The sequence below is a fragment of the Xiphophorus couchianus genome, chromosome 15 (assembly GCF_001444195.1).
Source record: "Xiphophorus couchianus chromosome 15, X_couchianus-1.0, whole genome shotgun sequence".
NCBI classification, from domain to species: domain Eukaryota; kingdom Metazoa; phylum Chordata; class Actinopteri; order Cyprinodontiformes; family Poeciliidae; genus Xiphophorus; species Xiphophorus couchianus.
The window spans coordinates 14,187,501-14,207,358 of record NC_040242.1 but is presented as its reverse complement, the minus strand read 5'-3'; the positions used below and the strand labels follow the sequence as shown (position 1 = coordinate 14,207,358).

The 19,858-nt window shown below is 38.4% G+C and overlaps 1 protein-coding gene across 1 annotated transcript in view; it reads left to right on the top strand.

Annotated features, from left to right (window-relative positions):
• nkain2 (sodium/potassium transporting ATPase interacting 2) overlaps positions 1 to 19,858 on the top strand; it is a 101,704-nt gene that overhangs the window by 68,127 nt on the left and 13,719 nt on the right. The window contains exon 5 of the mRNA XM_028040625.1: positions 14,291 to 14,351. Coding sequence (XP_027896426.1) covers positions 14,291 to 14,351 — 61 coding nt within the window. The remainder of the gene's footprint in view (positions 1 to 14,290; positions 14,352 to 19,858) is intronic.

The window sequence follows — 19,858 nt, the reverse complement described above, 5'->3', positions numbered from 1 at the left end:
TTCTCCATGTTTAACTCTGTGCAATTTTTACATATTTGGTTCAAAATCAGTCATTCCCTGTTTTCTTCCGCATTTCTTACCTATTCCCTAACGAAAAGAGAAACCAGGAGTAGAAATGAGGCAGACCTGACACTTTTTATCTTTGTTTCCTACGTCGCCCAGCTCTTTTCTTTTTTTTTTTGCTGAATCCTCACATGCAATAAACAAGCGGGTGTTTTTATTCAGTCTGTATGCATCACGACGCTTACAGAATGAGTGAAAGTCTTTTCTCTCTTTTCTTTTTTTTCCTTTTTCTTTCTGGATCTTTGTCCCTTATGCACCGCTGTTCCCTCTCATCATGTGCTTACTGTGACTCTCCGTAAATCGATAGTGGTACTTATATCGTGGCTGAGTGCCAGGCTACCAAACAGCTTTACTACTGTCTCACAGTAATTGGTGTGTTGAAACACTGTCATGCTCCCTGAGCACAAACTCAGCAGTCTGACGGGTTCACTGGCTGACTGGCTGCCTGGTTTAAGGCCCATCACTAAGTGAGCGGTAAGTGTTTTATTGGGCTGCACAATGAACTGTAGGACTAGTTGTCTCCATGCCTACTAGTTAGGTGCCTGATTTCCAGATAACTGACAGGGAGAAAAATTAATAAGGGGGTGGGTGTCAGTTGGAATATTTTAGACTTCAAGAAAACTGAGTTCATGTGGATAGAATTACTAAGAAAAGAAATCTAATGAAGATATTTGTGGATAGTCTGTCTGGGGGCGGGAGGATACCCACTGAGGCGCAGCAGCTGTCAAGATCTTTTCCAGAGCATGATTTTGTTTGGGTCGGTGGTCTTTTGGGCAAGATGGGATGGACTAGTTTGCCTGTCTGACTGGCTCACTGGCGGTCTGATTGTCCATGTAGCTCAACCAGTTATGATGTACTCTGCCACTACTTCAGCTCCGTAAGGTGTTCTGTGTTTCTACAAGTGACACAGACATTTTTCTCAAGAACTGACAACAGCCTCCATATTTGGCTTGTCTCACAGATTTTAGTACGCACATGTACTTACTTGTAGCAATACTGTACAGATGCGTCCAATGGGATGTTAATAATTTCCCAATAAAACCTGCTGTTCATGGAGTGCTAATAGAAAGTTTTGTGGAGGGAAAAACTGTGGTAGAAAATATTTCACAAGCAACAAGATCAAGGCTGTGGTGTCCAGGGCGTTATAAAGTTGTCCTTGTTTTAAAAGGCTTCTGAACTAGAGATAGCACCAATCAGAGTCATGTCAGCTACAGGTGTGTGTTTTATTCCAAGTCCAAAGTCTGAGCAGCGGTCTTCAAGGAAATTGTAGGTCGCTCTGCTGACAATGAAGAGACCTGACTCCAGCTCACTCTGCCAAAAAACTAACACTACCTCACTTAATATCCCTATGAAGTTTGTTGTGTCTATGTATGAGATAGTCCAGATTTGAGCTGTTTCTCCATACCTGGTGAATTAAAAAATAACTATATCTTACTGTAAAAGAGTGGGCAGAATATTTTTCTTCTATGTTCTGATGTTCACTTGTGCTGAGGCAGAACACAACTCCTTCTGGGCCATTGCTGTAACACACCGGGCACATCTTTAATCACCCCTTTTTTTTTCAAGCTCTGTTTTACCTGCTAATGGAAAAGGCAAGTAATAATTAAATTAGAAAAAAAAATACCTAAGTAGAGGCTTTCTACAGGCGCGGTGGTGTTGTAATTGCAGTGATTAACCAAAGTGGAGGAACTAATCAGTGAACTCACCTACTGTTGTTTGTTTTGTTGAAGAAAACCTGCAGACAGTCAGGCCTTCGGTGCACACGACTAAATAACCTTGGCTAGAAATGATTCCAAGTGCTCACACTTGAGATGATCATCGGCTGGTTTGAGTGATTAATTTGTCAGAAAATAAGGTGCAAGTCACAGTCGTTCAGGTGAAACTTTATACACTGAAAAAATATGTTTAATTTATACGACACATTTAAATACAGCTTAACCTGCCCAAAGTAGCAACACATATCATATTTGTAAAAAATACTTCAAATGTTAACAACAAATAGTCAAATAAATTTTGATAATCACTGAGAGACCAGTCATGTCCCCAAAATTTTCCCTTCTCAGTTACTTGTATTGGGCGAATTGTATCTTCGCCCAATACAAATGAAGCTGGACTATGTCATCTAGCCTCAGCAAGCACTTGGACTAGTGATTGGAATATGCTAACTTTGGAAAAGTAAAGCAAACTTCATAAAATACCTATTTCCATTTTAAATTTTACTTTTACAGAACAAAAAGTCACATAACTTATTCATTTGACTGTCTCCTTTTCCTCACTATTAACATAGTGGTGCAACAAGCAGCGCACAGAGTAAGACGCTCATCCAACAGCACATTTAGAGCATACAGCACAAGTCTTGCATTGACCAGCTTCTCTTTAACTAAACAGCTCTGCAATGCGTTAGCATAATCTGATTTATAAATGAATCTAGCAACACAAAACCACGGGAGACGTGGAGCGGAACCCACTGGAACTGATGTGGATCGAGTTGCTGCTCATTTTGTACTTTGAACATTTTTAGTCATCTCTTACCTGTACCTACTGTACCTCAATATGTTTTGTACCAACTGCGTTAGTTAGAACCAGGCTTTGTTACATTTTGTATCCACTTTGAAAACCAATGTTTACTTATGTGGTAATGTAAGACCATCAACCAGTAGGAGTTTGCTCAGTTATTTTGGTTATAATCTGTTATACCGCCTAAAAGTATGCTCTCTTTCTAAAATTAATTATCTTCACAATTTATGAAAACAACTAACCAACAGGAGATATAAAGATATGCTCCACAGTAAAGTACATGGCCATGAAATATTAGCCCAAATTTCTACAAAATTTAATTAGCGTGCTCTAAAAGGGAAAAGTGTTGGTAAGATATGGGGTTACAAATTGCAGAAAGGTTGGGTTTACCTGACCTAACCTCATAAATATCACAGTAAAGTGGGCACACAGACCGCTATCAATGCTTCATCATCACACAATCAAACCACAAACCTGACTTACCCTTTGAAACCTTGATCGTTACGGCGCTGTCACTAACTCCTCAGCCAGAACTCACAGGAGATTTTCTCAGTCCTGGCTGAAAGTGTTTTATGAAAGAAGCTCAAGTCATTCACCTCCTTCTTTGCTTATTATCACCTTTAGCTAGCTCTTGTGCTAGTGAACTAGGAAGGAATGGGCCACCTCTGATTATATGCGTTTTCCATGACATTTTTACTAGACTAGCTCCGATACATCGTTCCATCTGCACATGCCTTTCTTTATACATCTTTGCTTAATATATTGAGCATTGAAGGTTCATACAAGCATTTTTTTTAACTCTCGCTGTTTGCAAACCCACAGAGAAACATTACAATGCGAAAATGTAATCTCTTTTTTATGATTTCTCGTAATATTTTATGCCAATTCACAGAAAGTAGCTAATGATTTTCTTAGAATACAGAGGGGGGAAAATGCTATTTTGTATTGGCAATGATGATGAAATGTCTTGTTTTGCTCATTCTTCAAAAAGAGCAAGCATTAGAATGTGTAAGTGTTTCATTTTCATTTTAACAAACCGAACTGAATGTCACCAAAGCCAGAAAATAATGCAGTGTTAATGCCAAGCTGTATTCAGTCCAGACTGCTTATCATTCAATTATCGGGGAAGAGAAAGGAAAGAGAAACCACAATGCTAAAGAATTGAATGCCAGTCAAGCAAAGCAAATGTCGTGCTCTGCAGGTTTAATTCTGTTTTTGCTGAATAAGTTAAACTCTTCATTCCTTTTGTTTGTTTCTAGGATGTACCAAAATTCCTGAATCATTTAAACAAAGATCAGAAAGAGGAGCAAAGCTGTTCCATGCAAGTTTAAAGTCACCAGATGAAAACCCAACACCCTCTGAGAACGCCGGCTTTCCTTCAGTTTACTTGACGTCGCTGCAAACTGTGCATAGTTTTTGCACAAGCATCAAAGTGTACAAACACGTTTAGATGAAAGCGATTAGATGTAATCACTGATTGAGGCATTACGGGGATGTGTCGGTGCAGCTCACAGAGGCAAAATATTTTCATCTTGAGTAATTTATCAGGGAGCAAAGAGGTGGGGGGCATCTGGAGGGGGCGGGGGGCAGGCGAAATGTTAGTTTGTGTTAGTTGGAGTTATCAACACATAAGCAGATTTAATTCAGTGGATGTGGCACCTCCATCACAGCACAGTTTATCTTCTGGAGGAGAGCACAGCTGTAATGGACTCTATTGCTGCAGATGAATGCATTTTCCATCACAGATTAATGTTTCCACCACAAAGCAAGATTACAACAATCACCTACAACATTAAAAACCTTGACAGGTGAGGCAAATTCTATTGATTATCTCATTATAGCCCTGTGTGTCAAGAAAGGGGATATATTAGGCGGCTCTTGAATCTAAAGCTGAGGCAGCTGGATCACTGATGTTTTGTGTTTTGTATGCACTGATTACTAAATGGTGGTTTAAGCAAAGGCGGACAACGAATTAGTGGCGGTCCATGGATAACCGAGCTTCGCTGATGAGTTTAATGATCAAAGGCCAGATGCTCTGGTCTAATCCCAGAGAAGACTCACTGATCTGTTGCAGAAACACCAACTAAATGACAAAAAAAAACATATATAATTGTAAACCACAAATACCTTAACTTACAGGATTTAGGCCTTTCAAAGTCTATTAAAGAACCAAAGTCATTTATTTAATGACGCTAGCAGGTTTTTAAATCAAGATTAATTAAATCTGACCAACAAGATGTAAAAGTTTAATTAGGATTATGTAATAGAGCCAAAATAAAACAACCTTTGGAATCATGCCTACCTAAAACAAAAAAGCATTATGAAATATGAATACTGATATAGCATATATAACAGTGGCGAGAGACGGCATAAAGCACTAGAGGCGTCAACAGTCAGATCTTCTGGGGAATCTTAGATGTTGTTTGTGAGCACAAAGTTCTATAGGTCAGAAAATGTGTTGTTTTATCATGCTTTTTCCATCTAATGTGTCTTTCTCATCATAACACATCTGCTGTGGTACTTGGCCATGGTACTCAATATGAAAATAAAAGCAGCATAGTCACTCACAATAATTAGCAGAAGGAGGAACTAACATTTTCTCAAATGAATGGTGAGTTATGTATAATTACTTTGATCTCACATCCAACCACAGCATGTGTTTGATGTGACTTTCAGGACCAAACTACATATTGATTTTAATCAACCAAGTGCAGACTTAGGCTACGTACTTTCTGGTTTGACACCCAGTGTCCTTAAAAATGCATTTTCAAAATTATGGTATTTTAACTCAGTAATACTCTCACCATCAAAACATGGATTGTTTATGAGTGAAATAAAACAAAAGTAAAAAATATGTTTGTTGTGGCACAGCTGAAAGAGAGTAACTATGCTGGTCAAAACTGGAAAGGAAAGCTTGATATTGCCAGCTCCTGGGTTTCACAAGAGAAATTATTTAACAATCACCAGACCAGTGTTAATGTCGTAATTCTTTATTAAGTAAAACTTTGAGGAAAATCGGCACCTTCATTGCAGCTCTCTTACCATTTGTTGTATTAAAACGTGTAAAGTTGGAAAACCCATGCACACATACAGACATTCATAAATGCCAGTGAAGTGAACAGGCCTGTCATTCCTTTTCTGTATTTCCTTAGTAGAGCTGTTTGACAGCGTAAGGAGAGATAGTGGGACATTTGACTAATGGCGTGAAATGTTGTCACTAATACATCTCGCAAACAAACATATTTGCTACAATTTCAGTTTCAGCAGAAACATGTTGAATAATGTGGGACAAATAACAGGAAGTTAAACTGTATCGCTTTGTCATGTTGGGAAATGGTGGTTATGACCAGCGTGCTAATTGATTTTTTTTTTTTGTCGTTCTCATTATGGTGTAAAAAAAAAATGCTGTACAGTCAGCTTTCTGTCCTGCAGCTGTTTTGGCGAAATGCTGCTTCACCTTCCTCATCTCTGCTGGAGGACAAACCGTGCCACTGGGTGAGTGGCCTGCAGATGCCCTCCTCTGGCATCTGTCCCTGCTTTCTAAAGGTCTCATCCCATGATGCTTACTCTGAAAGTTTTTTGGGCTGTGGCTATGCAGAACACACGCCGTAGATTCTCCTTCCCTGCTGAACACCAGCTGTTTGACATTCGTCTAAATACTCCCTTTGCTGCTTTCAAAACTTCCAGGTGCTCTCGGTGTCTTTGCCAAGTGAGCATTTGGGACTTGATTATTGTCGGAAAGAATGATGATTCAGTCATCTTTTTTCAGTTTAATGGGATCTCTTTGCCAGCATTGCTCACTAAAGATGTAGAGTAGCCCTTGTCCTTAATGGGATTTCCTCTGCAAGATGACAGAAATCCACACAAAGCTGACACGTCCAGGCAGAGACTGCACCACATTTTACTTTGGTTTGTATGACAATTCTCACCTTGAGGAGTAAATGAACACATGTATTTTCTTGGTGTAAGAAGTAAATGTCATAAATGTTGATTCTAACAATTCATTGGAGACAAATAAACTGCTCTATGCCTAATTGAATTGGACATCTAGTCTAAATACAAATCATTTTCTTGTCCTCTTCTTATTCAATGAGGGCTCATCTTCTGATTATTTGCAAAAGCAAAGACAACGTGCTGTTTTCTCAAACGATTGGAGGATACTAGTATTTTGCAGAGGAAGATGAGATACATTACTTGCCATTAGGAGTGAGCACTGATTGCAATTTTCTGGCCGATAATCAATTACCGATCTTTAAAAAGCCTGACCTACCGTTTCCGATTCTGGCTGACACTCATATTTTTGTCTTAAATGTTGCTAAATATAGCAAGAAAGTCAATGAGTTGGTAACAGTGGAGTGACTACTGTCAACTGCAAATGTGCAGACATGACCTGGTGGGCCGGTCTGTCAGTCAAAGTTCTCTCACGGGACAGCAGAAGAGGACAGTGGTTGATTTTCAGACCTTTGCTGAGGTAGATAATATCGGTGGATAAGATCGATATGTAAATATCGGCCAATCTCCATAAATTAATGAAATCATCGTACCCCTACTTGCCACTTCTATTAGTAATAATGTTGAAAAGACATCCAAACAGCATCTCAGCTCCACTGTAAAGTTGTCTACACTTAACTCTAAAAAGGTTGGTAGATGTGAAAGTGTTTGTTAGAGCATCAAACAGATGGATACATTTAGCTAAAATTAGCTGTAATAATCATGCGGCACGGACTTCACAGTCACCTTGGATCTGTTTTGTTGTGAGGGCACAGCCTGCACAATTCTAAAAAGAAAGTACTCCAGCTGTCAGTTCTAAGACGATCTGACCTTTGCAAGATTCTAAAATTATTTGAATCCCACAAGACTACAAACTCACACACCGCGGTTTCCACTATGCTCCAGTGCACGCTGCAAAACTCTAGATGCATGCACAATATAGTAAGCTTTAAAATTTAGAATTTTTATTTTATGTTTATGTGACAGATCGAATCCTGCAAAGTTCAAAATTCTGCCTGTTTTAGTCTCCTTTTTTCAATTCTCAGCTGATCGAAATGTGAATGTTTTTTTTTCTTTCAGCTGGCCAAAGGGATTGTCTATTTAATCATTAACATTGCCATTTTTTCTCAAAAAATAGCCAAACAAGTGAAGAACCGTACAAATCAACCTTTGCGATCAGTAACACTTTTAAGAAGACATTTGTTCTGATCCTGCACCTACAGGTAAGTGTGTGGTGCTTAATCAGAGGTTTGTCAAAGCATATTAGTGTCCAAAACACTGAGATTTTACTCATGTGCAAAGTTGTGATTCTTTCATCTCATATTTGAAAATTTGTCAATTCGCAATACATAAAAAAGATCTTTACCATGTAGATTTGAACAAAATATGACATTCTGAAGAGATTTCACCATCTCAGAAAGAAAAATGAAGTCACTGGTCGTGTAAAAATGCTTCGTGAAAAGGAGTCAGTGGCAGAAATAATTCCAAGGAGACACAGCTTGCTTTTTTTTTAGTTTAAAAACCACATGAAAGACTTGAAGCGAAGCAAACCTTGAACATTTTAAATTCACAAGCTCACAAGGTGAGTGCTTCAGTTTGATTTTTAGAAATTATAGGTCCATGTCTTGTTAAAAAAAACTCCATGTTGCTTACCAGTCCAAAAAAAAAAAAAGAACTAGAACTTGCATTACAAAGTACAGTGCTGAAGGACAACACTAAGGTTCTTACATAGTAAAATTATGTCACCTTTAAAATATACTTTTCATGTCCAATGCACTTTTAAGCTTATGGGCCATTTATGATCAGCTTGTGATCAGGCAGTGAGATGCAGCATAGCTTATGTATGATTAGCAAAGGGGATGATGATAGAGATGAAGAGGCTGACAGAAATATATCCATATATGCTATGTGCAGACCACCTCAAGGTACTGTGGCGCTTCTTTTCACGTTCCTGAGAATTGAAATTATCACACCTTCCTAACTCAGACCTCCCTTCTAGCAGATATGGTGCCACACAGCCATGCCAATTAGTACATTGAAGTTATGAGGGCAGTGACGCTTGAGTGGACTTATTTCTGTGCGAGCATAAATGGACCTTCATCCTCCAAAGTGATATTGGATTACCTGTTGCCTACTGGAGGTAAAAATATACACCAATCATAACAGACAAATCAAAACAGCCGTTTCTCCAGCTAAATCCTCAGCTAAAAGTTAGGCAAACTGCACTGTTTTGAGACTAGCCACAGTTTGTATTGACTGTTTTTAATTATATCAGTTTAGTTCATGCTGTACCAGCAGGTATTAATGCTATCTATTGTTTCACAGTCGTGGGGGGGGGAGGGCGTCTCCAAATGCGAATGACACACCAGAGTTGCAACGCTGAGCTGTTACAGTTGTTGCCGTTTTAATCACAAAGACATACTCACAGGTAGATCCACACAATGGGAAATAGGCACACACCCCATCTTCAATAGAGACACAGTCTTTGCTTTTTGACACCAATATTTTAAGCCATGATCAGGTCACGGTGGAAATACTCCAGGACAATAAAACCACTTTTTTAAAATTTTTATTAGTCTTTTCTGAAAGGCAGCGAGGAAATAAAGATAGTCTTGTTATATCTTTCCAGGTAAGAGCTTTGCCATGTCTCATTTCATTCCGTTTAATCTGTGCTCTTAATTACCTTTAATGCAGACTAATCTGGTATTAATGCCAAATGGAAGCCATAAAATAAATTTACCAAGAAGCTTTGGATGAACTTATTAAGGCTAAGCTTGATAACATGGCTGTAAATAACTGTGTGTATTACAGTCACAAATTGAGAAGACCTTGCGGGACTGGAGGGTTTAAGCCCATTTTGCAGTCATTATACTTGCTAACATTGGTTCAGGACGTTCTGCTCAACTCGAGCTCTGAACGAGGAACGTTTTTTTTTTTTTGATTCAACCAAGCAAAGACAGACATGGAAGAGCATCTATTACAGGTTTTTATTCCTTAGGCTTTTATTACCTTAGGCTGATGCTGTGAGATTTGCTGACTTCCTGTTGAATTACTTACATTTAACATGTTTACCATGGCAACGGGCATCTGCTCTGCTGTACGTTTCAGAGACACTAAAAGATTTTTTTTTAAAGTACTCCAGCTGGGACTTTTTTTTTCACTTTCCCTATAGAAACAGTCTTTGCTGTGTTGCAAACTGCTATGAGCTGAAGTGGACGAGTGCAACAAGATTTTGCTTGTCAGGCCGATCACTGCGAGGATCCTGTCAGAGCTCATGCTGAAGTAGAGATATTTCCATTTCTCACCCATCACACTGAACAGTCGTCGGTTCGTATTCAGTAAGTAGAGTTCAGAGACAAAGTAAAAAGAAAAAAGAAAAGAAAAAAAGAATCATACAGCAGCTTGCTTGAATTCAAACCCATGTGACTGCATGGCACATGACTGCAAGCAGAACAATTGCCTTGACAAAAAGCTCAAATGGAACAACTTCTTCATTCTAGATACACCTTATAAATGTTTTATTTTATTTTTTCACATTACAATAGCAAACTTGGATTGAATTTATTGCGTTTACGAGGCACCAGGAGTGCATATTTAGGGCGTAGAAGAAATATCCTATCAATATATAAAAAGATACAAAACAATATTCCAGGCTTTGTTCAAATTATTGCTTAAAAAAAACAACAAAGCAGTTTGTCAAAACTGCAAATCTACCGAGGCCTAAACTGTAAGAAGAGCGTTCCTCACTGAAGCAGCGAAGATGCCCAGGTAACTCTGGAGGAGCTGCACGGATCCACAGCTCAGGTGTGAGAGTTTGACGACAGAACAGCTTGAAATTTTCACACCATGTGTGATTTTCCTTCCACGACTACACAATAATGAGCCACGTTTGTGGGTGACCTATGACAAAATAATGACAACAAAATCTAATAAAGATTGTGGTTGAAAACATACGAACAAATTCAATGGGTTCAAAAACTCTTATAACGTTTTGTTCAGACTAACTCAGACAAAAGGTCAGTGTCTGCTAAGTTAGGAAAATCACACATCTTCTGAGAGAATAAAGATGTGATTTATTTAGCTGCAGAGTTAGATAATAACAGAAACCTTGTTGAACTACATGTTCCATTAGTTTTAAAATCACTTAACGTTGTAGGCTGTAACTTGTTAAAGTCAAAGTGCTGACAACGTCATTTTTAAAGCGGTGGGATCAAATGATTAGAATGTGACAAATTTTCAGCTCAGTGTTAGTTCCAATATAATCACTTTATAAAGATAAGCTCAGTTAAAAAAAATTGTGATAGCAGTTTAAATGAACTGATTTATATCTCTTCATATAAAATTTGATATCACAATAATTGATTCGATTAGTTCTTCCAGCTAACTTTTTTGTCAAAAGGACTTTTCTTCAACGTGGTTTGGTTTCACATTATACTTAATGCTTTCAGAGTCAAGGAATGCAGTTTCTATAGAAGCGAATACAAATCATTCAAATTCCCCTCTAAGTTTATGTGAAGTTAATATAAATATTTTGAGTTGAGATGTGAGGATGGAGTTTGTGCTTAAAGACTTTAAGGTTCCAGAAAGGCTAAAAACTATTTTTCTTTTTACAGAGGGAGAGATGCTGTAAAAGAAAAAAATATATATATTTTTTATCTTTTTATCCCCCACAACTTGTTAGCCTGTTGATTTAATTAAACTTTTGCAATGTGACATACTGTATCTAAGAGAAGAAAAGTAGCCTGTGAATCTCTGCTGCCAATCTCGGATGTGGCTCTGCTGTGCTGTAGTATCTGCAACTACATCTTTTATAGTAACTTTTTATTGGTGCTACACATCAGCTCCTCTACACAGAGCAGCTTTCACTCCGAGGTGTTAGTCGGTGTTCGCTGCAGGGTCTCTGCCGTATTTAATCTAAGTTCATCGTTGTTGGACTAGTTCACAATCAGTTGTTTCACAGGGAGAATGAGGTTCTTCCTGTTGAATCCAGTAGTTTATTGTCCACAAAATATAACTTTTCTTGCTTAAGGATGAAATATCTGTTCATGGACAGGACTTCTTGCTTGAGAGTCAGATGAGCTGACCGAAGAGCTCCCTTCTTTCTACCGGCGCGCCTCCTTTCAAATTGACAGTGGGACATTTCAACTGGAAAATCAGGACTGGGTCGCTCCGAATGAATTGGAGCTTGTCTGTGCATAATATTCAGTGGAGAGCAATCAGGCTGTATACACATTTACAAGTGTTTTGTTAACGGACTTCCATTTGCAAACAGCAGAAGCTGATTGAACAAAAATGCCTTGTTGGGTGCTGTGTTGGTGCAGGGATTAAGCAGAACCCACATGAGGAGGCCTTAGTCCTTGCAGGGATTCAAACCATTGCAGGTTTGAATCCCGACCTGATGACTTTTGTTGAATGTCTTTCCTCTCTCTCATTACCTACTTTCCTGTCTCAGGATTCAAATAAAGTAACAAAAAACTTTAAAAAATGCCTTGTTGATGCTAGAGAAGAATTGGCAGTCTGCTTCAAGAAGATAGCAAAACATTAGTTGCTAAAATAATGTCTTGTTATAGCAAAAGTATGCAGAATGCCATCTTTGAACACACAATATGTCAAATCTTGAAAAAGACAGGACTACAACCTTACTGACTCCTACTCATGTCAATGTAAAATGTTTGATAGTTTTACTGATTTGGTCTTCAGGTACTTGATGTATTTCATACACAGTTATGCATATAAAGTTTCAAAATCCTTTTAAAAAAACGCAGCCTTTGTGACTTACCAAACTCACATAAGATCTACAAGCACAAAACATTCCCAGCTTCGACATTGAAAAGATAAGCCATGCATACCACAAGCCCGCATGAATATCGCCACATCTCAGCCGTCACATTTGATTTTTCTGCCTTTGTGGTGAGATAGAATCAGATTTATTGTAAACAGGATATTATGTTTACATGTAGCAGCAACCCTTGAGTTTGTGGGATATTAACAGGATATTGATGTGCAGAGTAAATGTGCTCTTCCGAGGCCTAACGACGGCTCTGTATCACAAGGGTGGGCACGACTCTGTGCCGTGTTCGGTCACGCTAACTAAACTGCACCCTAAAGTCATTTTCAGAGGCAATGAGCCTGAAGAAACTCGAGCAGGCTCCAGATCTACTCCAACTCCAAGTGTCTCTCCAAACTCTTGATGGTCTCTTAAACAACATTCTGACTTTGTAATGGTAAAAGTCTCCTTTAGATGGATGCTAATAAAAAAAAAGAAATGCTTCCTGGGGGATCGGCAGCCTATAGAAGAAGCTGCATGTGAGGCTGATGTCATCTTAATCTTTCAAATTCTGAACGTCACCCAACAGCATTGACAGCTGAGATGTTGCAGTCAGGAAAGGTTATCTGTGTCTTCTCTCAGTGGTCATATCTGCTATGTAAAGGCCATTGATTGTTTTTTTCTCTCTCGTTGATCTGTTGTGCTGATAATGTTGGCTTGTTGTCTGAAATAGACTGGAGAATGATAAGAAAAAGAAAAAAGTTGGAAGGATTTAATGGTAACAAAAACGGAAGAAGAAAGGAGGAAGGGCTGTGTGAGAAACTGAGTGGGAGGAGTGGGAAGGGGGCTTTGGGAGCTGAACATTATTTATACTAAATGAGGTCAAGACCTTGAGATATACACTGAATCCCAAATGCTGTTTCCCCACAATCACCGTCTTTGCCAAGTGTTTGTGTGCGCCCGTGAGGATGTGCTGGCATTAGTCCACGCAGTCGATAGAAAACCTGCCGGGTCAATGTTGTTTTCCCCCCATTACTTAAAGGCTGATTTGAGCATTAGAGCCTCTTTATTCCAGATAATAATACTTCAAACAAACACGTATGGCCACATGCTCCTCTCTCCGCCCACATTTTCTCCTTTCTGCTCCTTTAAAAAAAGTCCAAGGGTAACAAGGTCGCTAAAACGCCGACCTTACAGTGACTGCACCTTCCTATATCTTTGCCTCAGTTGGCCACTTGCTATCTGTTACCTTGGAAACAGGCAACCAATGAGAAAGCCGATCGGAGAGGTAAGGTGCTCTCACCAATTTGGACCGCTGCATCACTTTCTAAATACCACTGACAAGCAGAGCACATTATTAACTGTTCCCTCGTTTTGGTAACAGCAGAGCAAGTCTGCTGTTTCTCATCACATAGCACCTGTTTTAATTAATTAATTTATTTTTAGTTAGTTCATGATAAGGCAGTGTGAGGTGAGGACATCTGTTTGTGGAAGGTTTTTCTAATAATACAGGAAGAATTACAGAGCTCTAAACCTCAAAGGAGAAACACCAATTTAATTTCCGTTTTTGTCAGTTTCTTTATTAAACATATGCAGCATCTGCATGCAAATGTAGATAAGACTATTTCTTTTAAGTTTCAAAATTGAAGACGCATATTAAAGCGCTTTTTTGCATATAGCCCCGGCATTAAAATCAAGGCTAACCTTGTGGTTGTTTTTGAAGTTGTTGTTCAGTGTAAGTGTGAGCGTGTGTGTGTGTGTGTATATGAGAGAGGAGATTCAAGTGCTCTATTTTGGAGCTGTTCTGCTCCACTTACACCAGCACCTGTTTGCCCTGTCTGTTCCAACTATTGCATTTTTCTAAACATACTGCCTTTTTTTTGTCACTCTTTCTGTGTTGCGTTAAGAATAATCCTCATTGTTTTGTTTTCTTGCTTCTGTCTTCATCTGCAGTTGGCGGGGTTTATCTACGCCTGTTATGTGGTCAAGCTCATTTCTGAAGAAGAAGATAGTTGTAAGTACCAAACACACACTCTCAAATGCATGCAAATAAAAATAAAAGAGCAAAATGAAGTGGCTTGGTGCTGTCCTGTTTCCATTCTAACACCAAATTGACTAATGGTTAGTAAAATCAGAACCAGTTTGCCTTGGTAGATTCTGGCAGAGGAAAACTACCCTTGACAACACAGCTCCTTGGGTCTTTGCAGCAATCAATCACCTGACTGTGTTGAAGTGGTGATTCACAGAGGAGTAAAAAAGTGACTTGTGAGTGAGAAATAAACAGTGTTTCCATACAGAGAGACAGAAGCACAGGGAATGCAAATTCAGCTAATGGCATATTTCCAATTAGCTTGCTCACCTAAATGGATTTTTTGTCATGTACTGTTACATAAATTACATCAGGGTGGCAGTCACTAAAAGCAGGAAAACATTGCACACTGTCGGCTATCACAAAGGTATTTTAAAAACTATAATATCATTACATAATGAATGCCCTTTAGTCCTTCTTTTGTTGCCAAAACAGTCCTGACCCCAACTTTCCTGTGTCAATCAAAACAGTGTATAACCGGTGTAAGAAGGAAACCTCCAATTAGCTTTTCTCAGCTAGCTTAGCAACGGCAGTCTAACTTGTAACTTACTTTACAGTTATTCCTGATGCAGCAAGATGAAACTTAAGCATAGATACAACTGCAAATTGGACTCAAACATGGTAATGAGAGCAAAAAATATATGGGCAAAAACTGGCTACCATCCTGATTAGCTAAACTAAGCTTTGTTCAATTGGCGTACATGTTTTATGTGGTAATCGTAGTTGTGTATGTAACTTAGCTCCAATCTAATCACACATTTTAATTGAATAGTTTTAACCAAGGCAGTTTACAAAATATGCATTGCAGGGTGTTGTGAATGGAGGAATCCCTAACATCTTTTGCCGGTCCAGATTTATTACGTATAGTCGGGTTGCTAATGGAGATATTTAAAGTGAACACGCAGAGTTGATTGGGAAAAGCTCCTGACTTTTTGATGGTGTTAAGCCTTTAAGTGGTGACATCAAGTTTTTATTTACTCTTCTTTGTGGAGTAAGTGCTGATTTTACAGTATAATAGCCGGAGAAAGATTGCCCTTTTAGAATAGCTTGTAACAAAATCAGTTTCCCCTTGTTTTAGTCTGCTGCTGGGTGCTGAATAATCAAGGGAAAAGAAAAGCTCAATTTACACCTTTAAATAAGTGCATCTGAGTTTTTGTCTCTAAACTTGGTAAGCATTCGATTTTCATAAGAGGTGTCAATGTAGCATATTTTCTTTCAAGTTGCAAAATTGAAAATAACAAAGCTGCTCTGTGGGCCTTTTACCACCCATGTCAAATAATTTTAGTTTTTATTTTTCTATCAAAGACTAAATTAAATGTGCTTCGGGTCACTTTAACACCACTCCACTTGTTATTTCTATGCACAGATAATACTCAAATTAAACTACTAATGCTCAGAAAATGGCAAGCATTGTTGTTGGAATCATTTATGTGACTATTTTTAATTTCACACCAGATTGCTAAAGTAATTTGTGGAGCCAAACACTTAAACTTAGACACAGTAATGCTCTTTTATTGAAGCCTAAAGCAAAGCCCACTCGCCCCCTTTATTGCCAAGGTGTCCAACTCTCACAATTTTACTGTGAAACCTGTTACCTCACCACACACTTAAAGCTCACGGCATATAAAAGGAAATAATTCACTTTTTACTACAAATGGAGCAAAATCTGCGAGAAAAAAACTACAAGGTGGAAAAAGCCTTTTTTCTAATTTGGTGTGTGGTAATGTTCAGGGTTTTATTTATTTTATTTTTTTTTATCAAACAGCGAGCAGTGTCCAGAGCACAGGGCATTTTACACAGATGGTACATCTACAGTAACTGCATTAGTGGCTCATAACTATTAATTTTCCCTGACTCGTAAAAAGGGTAGGTCACAATCAAACAGCAAATTACCCTGTTGTTTTCTCTTCCTCACACAGGTGACCTCCTTTTCTATGGTTATACTGAAGGATCCAAAATATTTGTCTTAAGACTTGATTTCTGACAATTTTGGTCTAAAATGCCTCAAATAATTAGATTTTATTGTTGTATTCAATTAATGCTGGAGGCAGCAAGTTCTATTCTTTTCCTCCTCACCTCACCAAACCATTATCATCCATTCATTTATCCCGATTCATCCCTATTTACCAACCTACCCATCCATCCATCCATCTATCCACTCATCCATCCAGCTGGAACATTGAACTTTCATTACAAATAATCAGGTGATCAATGGGCTAGGGAAAAAATAAAGGAAGATAGTGGCATCCAACAAAACCTACTCAGTTCCTACGCAGTTGCACCATGTAAAGTTTACATCCTTCATCCTAACAAACATAAATAACAACATGCATTGCTCCAAATATTTCACAAAATGCACCTGATTTCTTCAACTGTAGACCAATGCCAACATCACTTTTAAATATGCCATCATTCATTGCAAGATGAGGAACAGTGTGACAGGTACATGCAAGAAAAATTGAGCTAGTTTGTTGAATGCCAAAAAGTTAGTCAGCATGTCAGTAAATAAACATAGTTGAACCAATTCTTATGTCTGAGTGTTTTCTGCCCTTACAAGGTTAGAACATAAAAACCTCTTTAAATGTCAGCTGTTGTTTCAGCCGTCTCATTATGAGTGCAAATCTGAATTTTGGCAGACCTGCTGTGCTTACAGACAGCTGCTCAGCTCTGACCACACGCTCTTTGGAGAGGTTTAGCGAATGGCTATGTGTGGCAAAGTAAGAGCTTTAAGTGGTTTTACATCTGAACCATTACCCTTCTTTCCCGCTCAAACATTAATCCCTCATTGGTCATTCTCTCATAACAAAGCGGACAGCAGGAACGAATGCACTTTGGGCTTTTGTAACGTCAAGTGAAACTTTTACACAAAGGATAATTGTATTAGAAAAACTCAGAGAAAGTGAGCAGGCACAGAGTGTGGAGGATGGAGTGATCTTCGTAGATTCTTTCTTTATGTTGTTATGCTTAAAACCAGCATTCCCCAAGCAGTGCAATAAAATAGATGTGAAAACATTCGCCAATCTATTCAAATCTCTTTATTTTATCTGTGTGTCGGTGCAGCAAATCCAATTTATGAGAGTGCAGGAAGGACACTGGCCTCCAGTTAGTATTTTAAGTCAGCAAAAATATATATTTAAAGGAATAATAAGAGATTGAAATGACTCAATGTTACATGTCAATTCTGTGATTTTTCTATTTAAAATGCAGTGTGCGTGTGTGCATTAACATTAATGAGCCCATTAACCCGAGACCATCGTTTCCTTTATTCAGTTAAAGTTGGTGGGGCTGCTCTTCCACTAGATCAATACCCAGCCATGTCTTATTCAACACCGGGCCAAAGATGCTGTTTGCTAACGCATAAATATTGATAGGTAATGCATGCAGATGGGATGAGTGGAAATGGATTTCCAAAGTGAGCAGAGCAGAGAGGTTTTTCTGTTTTTCCTCCATGCTTAAAGCTGATTGGGGGCTGAGATTGACGGTGTGAAATTGTTTCCGTCCCTTTAAAAGGAAAACAAAAACTGAAGGTCAGCGCAGAAAGGCTCTTTATGCACCCTGAGCTTCTTAATGAGGTCCCAGCAATATTTCACACTGTCACATTGTTAAAGTTAGAAAAACAGCTGTAATTTATCACTGTTCTCATCCCATTTTATTAGGGAGTAATTGAATTTCAGTGAGTTTTGAGATAAGGGTTTTCTGTGGGGGTTTTTTTTTCCCCCAACATTGGATTTTAACAAGCTTGTGGATGGCAATAAACCAAAAATGCCACATTAGCTTTTGTCTTCCCTTTCTAAATAATTAATGTCTAACAGTTGTCTGTGTTTGGCCTTTCCTCAATTGTTGTGTTTTGCCCTGTGGCTATTGGTCCCGTGAATTTCTGTTCATTTTCCATCCCCAAAGAGAGTCTGTTGGAGATTAAGGGCAGACTTTGATAGGACAGAGCTTGAGGGATGTGTTTTGTTTTAATTTGAGCATTTCACTGCTCGGCGTTGTGGAATAATTCTGCTTAAAATGTGCATTTATTCAAATGGGAAGAAGTTTGAAATGTTTATCAGCTTCATCTTCGTTACTGCATCTTTTTTTTGAAGATTTGGTTGTTGTCCATCCATCTGTCTATCCATCCATTCTTCCTTCCTTCCTGTTTACATCCAACAAATAGGCTGTTGGTGGGTACATATTAACGAGGTCTTCAAGCTATTTTTGGCCCACCTTGTTGAAAATAATTGATACGTGTTTGTTATTAATTGACATAGTTCAATAAGCACAATATATAATCATTCATTTGTATTTGTTTGAGAGCTTTGGCTTTGTAACATCTCATATATGGGAACTTAAAGTTTAGATTGTCTTCATGTTTTTACTTTTTTTCTTTTTATTTTTTTTTTACCCTGAATTGCAGCAATGACCACATTAGAGCATCAAGTACTTCTTAACTGCTCAACATCAACACGCTGAAATAAATTGTAATTAAAAATGAATAAGAATTAACAAGTGTCAGAAGCATTATATGCTTGTAATACACAGATAAAACTCTCCAGAATGATTAGGATATCCATGGTAATCTTCTTGTTGCTGAGCCTGAAGTCTTGCACGGCTTGTGGAATGTGGTGGGTGAAAAATCGTCCTGATAATGCAGCGTGGAAGAATAAACACTAATCAGCGGGCTTTGTGGGTAAATGTGCCTTGGGTGAAGAAGCTAATACTCACTAAGGACAGATGAAGGTTTTAAATTGCTGAGAAAGCTAATTACTCTGATAATTATTGTATGTGTATATATGTCTGTGTGATACTTTGTGCAGGTAGAAGTGTGCACTACTTTTCATTACAGTCAGCCTTATCGCTCTCAACCCAGCGCAGACAGATTTCTATCAAACACAGTGGTAAACAAAGCCGCACAGGTAATTAGGGTTATATTCAGGAGATCAGTCTGTGAGAACAGAGTAAAATAGGACATTTTGGTCTCAAGCAAATATTGAAAAATTTAATTAGGACAGCTATTTTATTTTATTTTTTTAAATGGGAATCTTAATCTTTCTGCCGCTCCCATCCAATTTTCTCCGATTGTGGAGAGAATGGGACAGTCCATACCCGTCTGAATAGCTTATCTGAGGCTTAAATTGAGTCTTAAAAGATTGACAGGCAGCACATTGACAGGTTTAGAGGCTCCATTTCCTCTAATGTTTAGAGGACGAAATTCTGTGGAGACAATTTTACTGCAGCATGAATCAGCAGGAAAGTCTTACTTTCTACACCCATGCTTCCCAAAAGAGGGGTCCAGTCATTTGACAGGACAATCACAATTAGTTTGAGCTTTAGAAATGGAAGTATGAAACCACTACTGAGTAAATGTCATCTGATTATTGCTGTTGTGAAGCATGAAATGTCTACAGTTCTTAAGAAGGTAGAAAAAGTTGATACATTTTGACAAGTAA